This window comes from Salvelinus fontinalis, chromosome 4 (assembly GCF_029448725.1).
Source record: "Salvelinus fontinalis isolate EN_2023a chromosome 4, ASM2944872v1, whole genome shotgun sequence".
Lineage (NCBI taxonomy): Eukaryota > Metazoa > Chordata > Actinopteri > Salmoniformes > Salmonidae > Salvelinus > Salvelinus fontinalis.
In genome coordinates this window covers 26176307-26185678 of record NC_074668.1, presented here as the reverse complement: position 1 = coordinate 26185678, position 9372 = coordinate 26176307, and the positions used below count along the sequence as shown (strand labels likewise).

At 42.3% G+C, this 9372-nt stretch overlaps 1 protein-coding gene across 1 annotated transcript; it reads right to left on the bottom strand.

The window, feature by feature from the left end:
- Positions 1-1765: 1765 nt before the first annotated feature.
- LOC129852775 (guanosine-3',5'-bis(diphosphate) 3'-pyrophosphohydrolase MESH1-like) lies at positions 1766-3506 on the bottom strand. The gene is made up of 4 exons (XM_055918433.1): positions 3244-3506; positions 3063-3118; positions 2521-2761; positions 1766-2289 (listed from the first exon to the last, which is right to left on the bottom strand). The coding sequence occupies exons 1-4, from the start codon at positions 3353-3355 to the stop codon at positions 2159-2161; spliced, it is 540 nt and encodes a 179-aa protein (XP_055774408.1). The 5' UTR covers positions 3356-3506; the 3' UTR covers positions 1766-2158.
- Between the last annotated feature and the right edge of the window lie 5866 nt (positions 3507-9372).

Here is a 9372-nt window from a genome sequence, read left to right as displayed (position 1 = left end):
TGGTGGAGGGTCTACACCAGAAGTTACTGGTTATCTGTAGGAGGAAGGTATATGGTGGAGGGTTTACACCAGAGGTTAATGTTATCTGTAGGAGGAAAGTATATGGTTTAGAGGGTTTACACCAGAGGTTAATGGTTATCTGTAGGAGGAAAGTATATGGTTTAGAGGGTTTACACCAGAGGTTAATGGTAATCTGTAGGAGGAAGGTATATGGTGGAGGGTTTACACTAGAGGTTAATGGTTATCTGTAGGAGGAAGGTATATGGTTTAGAGAGTTTACACCAGAGGTTAATGGTTATCTGTAGGAGGAAGGTATATGGTTTAGAGAGTTTACACCAGAGGTTAATGGTTATCTGTAGGAGGAAGGTATATGGTTTAGACTCTAAACCATATACCTTCCTCCTACAGATAACATTAACCTCTGGTGTAGACCCTCTAAACTTTAGAGGGTCTACACCAGAGGTTAATGTTATCTGTAGGAGGAAGGTATATGGTTTAGAGGGTTTACACCAGAGGTTAATGGTTATCTGTAGGAGGAAGGTATATGGTGGAGGGTTTACACCAGAGGTTAATGGTTATCTGTAGGAGGAAGGTATATGGTTTACACCAGAGGTTAATGGTTATCTGTAGGAGGAAGGTATATGGTGGAGGGTTTACACCAGAGGTTAATGGTTATCTGTAGGAGGAAGGTATATGGTTTACACCAGAGGTTAATGGTTATCTGTAGGAGGAAGGTATATGGTGGAGGCAATTAAGCTTGGAATGTACTGAGTGTAGGGAAAACAATCATATGTGGCAGGCATTGTTAAAGGGAGAGAGCCAGGGATTAGTGATGAAGGGGGTGGAGGTCAGGTCAGGCTACGCTAAGAGAGAAGCAAAAGTTTATTTCCTGTATCACTTAGTTTCCTGCCTAGCATTAAAGATACAATGTTTAGTGAGAAGGAGACTCCACCCAAAGTGGGGTACATATACCACCACTATAGTAACGATGTCTTTGTTGATTCAGCTGTTCAATCCTCTGATAATTAGAATCTAACAGAAAAGGTAATATACAGTAGCCTGAAACATTCAGATGCTACAGATTGTACACCAGATAATGTAATATAACCAAAGATTGTTGATATCTATTACTGGGAATTACAGGTTTGCCTATACAAAACGTTGCCCTGGACTTTTCAACTAACATGGTATTGGCGATATGATCTTTGTTCTCAATTCGGAAGAAATGTGTATCTTATCAAATGTCTGTGTTCAGTTAAAGGTGGTTCTCCAAAAACCACAGAATATTCAGAAAGATAGTCAAATCCACACTTTGCACCGAGTGAGGAGTTCCCTCGCCATTTTAGCTGCCAGACATCTTGTATTTCCCAACATCTTCGCAGGAACTGGTCGTTTCTATGCGACGCAGCCACATATATAAGTAGATGACAGCACATCACAGTGACAAAAAAAAAAAAAGATCTACACATGCAAGAGGCATTTCTCACTCGATACAAAACGTGTATTTTACTATTTCTGAAAATATTCTGTTGCACCTGCACCTGAACACAGACATTTTAAGGTACACATGTCTTCCCGAATCGAGAACAAAGAAAGTAGAAGCAAGAACAGGTTAGTGGAATAATTGCTTCCGACCCATTCTACTAGCAAAATGTATAATGGCTACAATGGAATAATTTACATATCACCATTTTAATGTATAGCTAATTTATCCCTAAACTCCTACATGTATATACTTACAGAAATAAATCACACACAAAACAAATCTACACAAAAATATATTTTAGTTCAGTGTGACATGACAGAGTAGTTACAGGTTCTGCATCACCATGAAATATTATTATAATAAAAAAATGTTCACCATTACGAGTGCATAGAATTCCTTTATTCAATACAGCTAGAACTCAAGGTGACATTGTTGGTTTTCCTATTGGAACACACAATGTATACAAATTACTGTACTTAAAATTAAGAATCAAATTATCCATAAAAAAACATCCAAAGTAAGTGGGCCTTTTCCTTGTGAGAGCTAAGAGTATATACAAGTATATTCCATGGAGAAGCTAACAAAGACAATTCGCTTAAAGTCTTACTCTTTACAAAAGTGTACATCAAGAGTTGCTCTGTTGTGCCACCCTGTGTCAGAAGTAGAGAGGTGTCAAAGCTCAACCCCCCTCTGCTTGAAGAGCTCCTCTAGGTGTCTCTCCAGTGCTGGGTTGGTCCCCCTCAGTCCTCTCACTACCTGGGCTGACCACACAAAGTACTCCTGAACACGCTCTGCCGACCAACCTGGCAACCACAATACAGATTTAAATATAAGATATAGGACGGGGTAAAGAGAGGGACAGTCAGACAACCAGAGGGGGAAGACAGTAAAGAGAAGCAACAGGCCAGAGAGAGAGAGAAAAGAGTAGTAGTATCCTGATAGGGTAGACACAATAAACTGATACCCTACGACATTTGCCTAGTCAGTTGGTTGGATCAAGAGGCTGAATAAAGACAGACAGAGCGCACAATCACCTGTTGGCGTGCAGCGGTTGATGTCCCTCAGGTTGTACAGTTTGTCAGCCAGTTTGACCAGTTTGGCTTGGTGGCTGGAGTGAGGCGCATGCTCCACCTGCTGACGCTTTGTCTCCTCCTTGGACAGTGCCTTGTCGTCTGTCACTTCCTGGACGAGCCGCGCCACCGTTTGCCCAAAGACGGCCAGTAGCTCTCCTATGCTGGTGTCAGTGTCCTCCACTGTGTCATGGAGCAAAGCTGCCTGCAGACAGTTGGAAAAGACAAAAATATCAGTGAAATATCAGTCTTTCCTGTTAACAAACTCTGGCTAACACAAACTCAAGAAATGTTGAACGTTTTAATGAGCTTAACATTGCCCATTGACTGATGTATCATTACAAAGTAATAAACCCCACCTGAATCTAAAATGTATCTCCTTCAAACCTTAACCAAACTGCAAACACTATGCCTAACACTTACCTGAAACACATTTTAAAAAATAAAAATAAATTATATGTACAATTTTGACTTTATGGCTGTGCAATTTTGTGGAAAACACTTACTTGTAAAACTTCAATGTCTGTGATCCCACCTTCATGGCTTAGGATCCTTGCCACTCCTGCAAAATTATGAACACGGCAAATGTAAATGCAGATATTCACGCAATGAAGTCCGAGTAGAGAGATAGGTCCTTAGCAATAACTATCTAGCTGGATAGGCATTAGATTGTTGTCATAACTGTACCTATTGGGTGGGTGATATATGGTGTTTGTTCAGCGTCTTTACGTCGTTGATTTCGGTGCTTTTCAGCAGCGAAGTTAACAGTCTCCAACAAAATGACAGAATCTGAACTCATGCTGTAAAAGTAGTTATTGACACACAATACAAACAGTATATTAAAGTTTGATCAAAGTTAATCAAATTTGCACATATCAGTGATGTCAGCGTCGCTGCCTTCTCTTTAAGGGCCCGTTCCTCCAGGGAGAGGCTATAAGGACACGCCTGTTGCCCAAAATGTTGACGTATATCGCCAGCCAGGTCTCATACACTAGACGTAACATAGTACTGGTAAATCTGGTACGCCATACTAGTATGATATGTTATGATTTGTATGACTACATAAGATAGACGGTTAATGTTAGCTAGCAGGTCCACAGAGGCCAAGGCTAGGGCCTGCAATACGGAGAATTGCATTTTTTACTTTCAGTTTTGTACACCAGCTTCAAACAGCTAAAAATACAACATTTTTGGGTATGGAAAATATTGCGGTTTAGATGGCACAATGACTCTACAATCTACTTGCTTGTTTTGTAAACTGAAATTAGGTGAACTATTAGCATGTAAGCAACCATGGAATGGAGGAGCATTTCTGCATAGTGCATCTTTAAGTATCAAAAGTAAAAGTATAAATCATTTCATATTCCTTATATTAAGCAAACCAGAAGGCACAATTTTCGTGTTTTCTTATTTACGGAAAGCTAGGGGCACACTCCAAGACTCATCATTTACAAACAAAGCATTTACGTTTAGTGAGTCCGCCAGATCAGAAGCAGTAGGGATGACCAGGGATGTTCTCTTGATAAGTGCATGACTTGGACAATATCCTGCTAAGCATTTGATATTTAATGAGTACTTTTGGGTGTCAGGGAAACTTTAGGGAGTAAAAAGTACTTCCTATGTAGTGGAGTAAAAGTAAAAGTTGTCAAAAATATAAATAGTAAAGTACATATGACCCCAAAAACGACTTAAGTCGTACTTCAAAGTATTTTTACTTAAGTAATTTACATCACGGATCACATGTGCCCTACAAAACATACTGCTAAACAACAGCCTCTTGATAGCTGCACACTAGAAAAATAAAAGGTAACTACACCCTCCAAAATATTCTCAAACATTTCCCATACTTTTTAACAAAGTTTTTTTAATTTCACCTTTATTTAACCAGGTAAGCCAGTTGAGAACAAGTTCTCATTTACAAATGCGAGCTGGCCAAGATAAAGCAGAGCAGTGCGACACAAACAACAACACAAAGTTACACATGGAATAAACAAGCGTGCATTCAATAACACAATAGAAAAAAAGAAAGTCTATATACAGTGTGTGCAAATGGTGTGAGAAGGTAAGGCAATAAATAGGCCATAGTAGCGAAGTAATTACATTTTAGCAAATTAACACTGGAGTGATAGATGAGCAGATGATGATGTGCAAGTAGAAATACTGGTGTGCGAAAGAGCAGAACAGTAAATAAAACAATATGGGGATGAGGTAGGTAGATTGGGTGGGCTATCTACAGATGGGCTGTGTACAGCTGCAGCGATCGGTTAGCTGCTCAGATAGCTGATGTTTAAAGTTAGTGAGGGAAATATAAGTCTCCAGCTTCAGCCATTTTTGCAATTCGTTCCAGTCATTGGCAGCAGAGAACTGGAAGGAAAGGCAGCCAAATGAGGTGTTGGCTTTGGGGATGACCAGTGAGATATACCGGCTGGAGCGCGTGCTACGGGTGGGCGTTGTTATCGTGACCAGTGAGCTGAGATAAGGCGGAGCTTTACCTAGCATAGACTTATAGATGACCTGGAGCCAGTGGATCTGGCAACGAATATGAGGGAGGACCAGCTGACTAGAGTATACAGGTCGCAGTGGTGGGTGGTATAAGGGGCTTTGGTGACAAAACGGATGGCACTGTGATAGACTGCATCCAGTTTGCTGAGTAGAGTATTGGAAGCTATTTTGTAAATGACATCGCCAAAGTCGAGGATCGGTAGGAGGGTCAATTTTAAGAGGGTATGTTTGGCGGCATGAGTGAAGGAGGCTTTGTTGCGAAATAGGAAGCCGATTGGAGATATTTCATATAAGTCTGGAAGGGGAGTTTACAGTCTAGCCAGACACCTAGGTATTTGTAGTATTCATATTCTAAGTCAGAACCGTCCAGAGTAGTGATGCTAGTCGTGCGGGCGTGTGCGGGCAGCGAACGGTTGAAAGCATGCATTTGGTTTTACTAGCATTTAAGATCAGTTGGTGGCCACAGAAGGAGTGTTGTATGGCATTGAAGCTCGTTTGGAGGTTAGTTAACACAGTGTCCAAAGAAGGGCCAGATGTTTACAGAATGGTATCGTTTGCGTAGAGGTGGATCAAGGAATCACCCGCAGCAAGAGCGACATCGTTGATATATACAGAGAAAAGAGTCGGCCCGAGAATTGAACCCTGTGGTACCCCCATAGAGACTGCCAGAGGTCCGGACAACAGGCGCTCCGATTTGACACACTGAACTCTGTCTGAGAAGTAGTTGGTGAACCAGGGGAGACAGTCATTTGAGAAACCAAGGCTGTTGAGTCTGCCGATAAGAATACGGTGATTGACAGAGTTGAAAGCCTTGGCCAGGTCGATGAAGACGGCTGCACAGTACTGTCTTTTATTGATGGCGGTTATGATATAATTTAGTACTTTGAGCGTGGCTGAGGTGCACTCGTGACCAGCTCGGAAACCGGATTGCACAGCAGAGAAGGTACGGTGGGTTTCGAAATGGTCAATGATCTGTTTATTAACTTAGCTTTTGAAGACTTTAGAAAGGCAGGGCAGGATGGATATAGGTCTATAATAGTTTGGGTCTAGAGTGTCAGGGGGATGACCGCGGCAGCTTTCCAATCTTTAGGGATCTCGGACGACACGAAAGAGAGGTTGAACAGACTGGTAATAGGGGTTGCAACAATGGTGGCGGATAATTTTAGAAAGAGAGGGCCCAGATTGTCTAGCCCAGCTGATTTTTACATCTGCTATCTGGATTTGGGTGAATAAGAAGCTGGGGAGGCTTGGACAAGTAGCTGCGGGGGGTGCGGAGCTGTTGGCCGGGGTTGGGGTAGCCAGGAGGAAAGCATGGCCAGCCGTAGAAAAATGCTTATTGAAATTCTCGATTATCGTGGATGTATCGGTGTTGACAATGTTTCCTAGCCTCAGTGCAGTGGGAAGCTGGGAGGAGGTGCTCTTATTCTCCATGGACTTTAAAGTGTCCCAAAACTTTTTTGAGTTAGAGCTACAGGATGACAAATTTCTGTTTGAAAAAGCTAGTCTTTGCTTTCCTGACTGACTGCGTGTATTGGTTCCTGACTTCCCTGAAAAGTTGCAAATCGCGGGGACTATTCGATGCTAGTGCAGTCCGCCACAGGATGTTTTTGTGCTGGTCGAGGGCAATCAGATCTGGAGTGAACCAAGGGCTAAATCTGTTCTTAGTTCTACATTTTTTGAAAGGAGCATGCTTATTTAAGATGGTGAGGAAATTACTTTTAAAGGACGGCCAGGCATCCTTGACTGACGGGATGAGGTCAATATCCTTCCAGGATACCCGGGCCTGGTCGATTTAAAAGGCCTGCCCGCAGAAGTGTATTGGGGAGCGTTTGACAGTGATGAGAGGTGGTCGTTTGACCGTGGACCCATAGCGGATGCATGCAATGAGGCAGTGATTGCTGAGATCCTGATTGAAAACAGCAGACGTGTATTTGGAGGGCAAGTTGGTCAGGATAATGTCTATTAGGGTGCCCATGTTTACGGATTTAGGGTTGTACCTGGTGGGTTCCTTGATAATTTGTGTGAGATTGAGGGCATCTATCTTAGATTGTAGGACTGCCGGGGTGTTAAGCATATCCCAGTTTAGGTCACCTAACAGAACGAACTTTGAAGATAGATGGGGGCAAACAATTCAAATATGGTGTCCAGGGCACAGCTGGTAACTGAGGGGGGTCTATAACAGGCGGCAACAGTGAGAGACTTATTTCTGGAGAGATACATTTTTAAAATTAGAAGCTCGAACTGTTTGTGCATAGACCTGGAAAGTATGACAGAACTTTGCAGGCTATCTCTGGAGTAGATTGCAACTCCTCCCTCTTTGGCAGTTCTATCTTGACGGAAAATGTTGTAGTTGGGCATGGAAATCTCAGAATTTTTGGTGTTCTTCCTAAGCCAGGATTCAGACACGGCAAGGACATCAGGGTTGGCGGAGTGTGCTAAAGCAGTGAGTAAAACAAACTTAGGGAGGAGACTTCTGATGTAAACATACGTGAAACCAAGGCTTTTTCGGTTACAGAAGTCAACAACAAATGAGAGTGCCTGGGGACACGCAGGGCATGGGTTAACCTCCACATCACCCGAGGAACAGAGGATGTGTAGGATGAGGGTACGGCTAAAGGCTATCAAAACGGGTTGTCTAGTGCGTTGGGGACAGAGAATAAAAGGATCAGATTTCTGGGCGTGGTAGAATAGATTCAGTGATCTCTTGATGTGGTTTAGGCATTGTTGTGGACTTAACTTTAAACTTAGTTCTTTTCTATTTTTTTTAAAGTGTGATTTGTAGAGTGAAAATCAGAAGAAAACAGGGAACACGGAAACCTGGAAAAACAAAACAAAGAAAACATAATTTTGGAAAAAAACTCAATGGAATCTGGCTAAAAATTTAAACAGATTTTATAGGGCCCAACATGGCCCAGTGACTCACTGGACCCGGGCCGTGGAGTTGGAAGCACAAAACTATTTTGCCACACCAGATAAACACTGGGAAAAATCCCAAATGGCAATTCGACATTGGTCTGGCCCCAAATTAGGGTAGGTCCACCAAGGCCATGTCCCAGTTAGTCTTTTGGGCCAGGTCTTGGAGGTGGAAACACGAAAGGTAGCATTGGTCAGCTAAACACTGGAGTCAAATGTGACAATGGAAATGTGCCAATATGAGCCCCTAAACCCAACTTTGCAAAACTTAATCACTTTACTTAGCCCATTTGTGTGGCAGTTGGGGCATAAGACCTGAGCAGTGTCAGGGTTAAATACCAGAACAGATATACGTACTGGTTCAGGAAGGCACAGGTGATAGCTGTGAACTGTTTACCTGAATCACATTTCCTTATATTTGTTCTGGTATTTAACCCTGAAGCTGCTCCCTCCTAATGTCCCACCTGCTAAACAGAGAATCTGTGAGGCTTCAAAGATGACTTTCTGGGACAATTCAAGGATAACTTTAGAAAAGGGTCAAGTCTAGAAAAAGTAATGCGCTCTGTTTGTTTTGAGATCGGATGATTAATTTAGGAGAAATTTAGCAGAATGTCGGCTAAGTTTTAATCTCGCTCCATCTCCTCCCTCTGCCTTGCCACTGCACTTCCTCTCATCATCAAATTTGGTAGAATGGAAGCCCTTAATGGACTTCTCATGTTTTTCTCCAATCTAGGTTTCCCCTTCACCTGTTGCCAGGCTGAGGGGAAGTGGGACTCTTCAGGCTGCAATGGCTTACATGGCACCTTCCACTTAACACCTCACAAAGCAACTGTTCTGATTATGCAGAGGTTGTTGACACTTCTCTAAGTCCTACGAATCACCCTGGGTGATGCAAACACAATTACCAAAAATATAACTAGTGCTTAAAAGAAAAACTGGAGTGCAGTGCTGCTATGGAAAAACCCTAGGCCTAACAATAGTGAATTTCAAAGACACGTGTAGTGACATTGCAGAAAAAACACATACCGTGTCTGAAATGCATTGTCACGATGATGGAGGAGTCATTAGAATTCACATGGTAATGTAAATACAGTGATGATAATGGCAGGAGATACTACACTATGGTTTGTATCAGGAGTAGGCTGGCCAGAACAGAAGGCCTACAGTATACACCCATGACCTGAAAGACTGCATTCTTGGCAGTTGAAACAAATCAGCCTATAAATATCTGCTCTCAAGTTTCGGTAAAAGGGTTCTGAAGGAGTGGCCTTCACTAGAGAGACATTCATTTTAAAGTATTATTCCAAGTATTTATAGAGCAAGTTGTGTTTGTGTAGGTCATTATTTAATCCAGTCATTTACCAAACTCCCCACCCACTGGGCACACCAGGTAATTTCAAC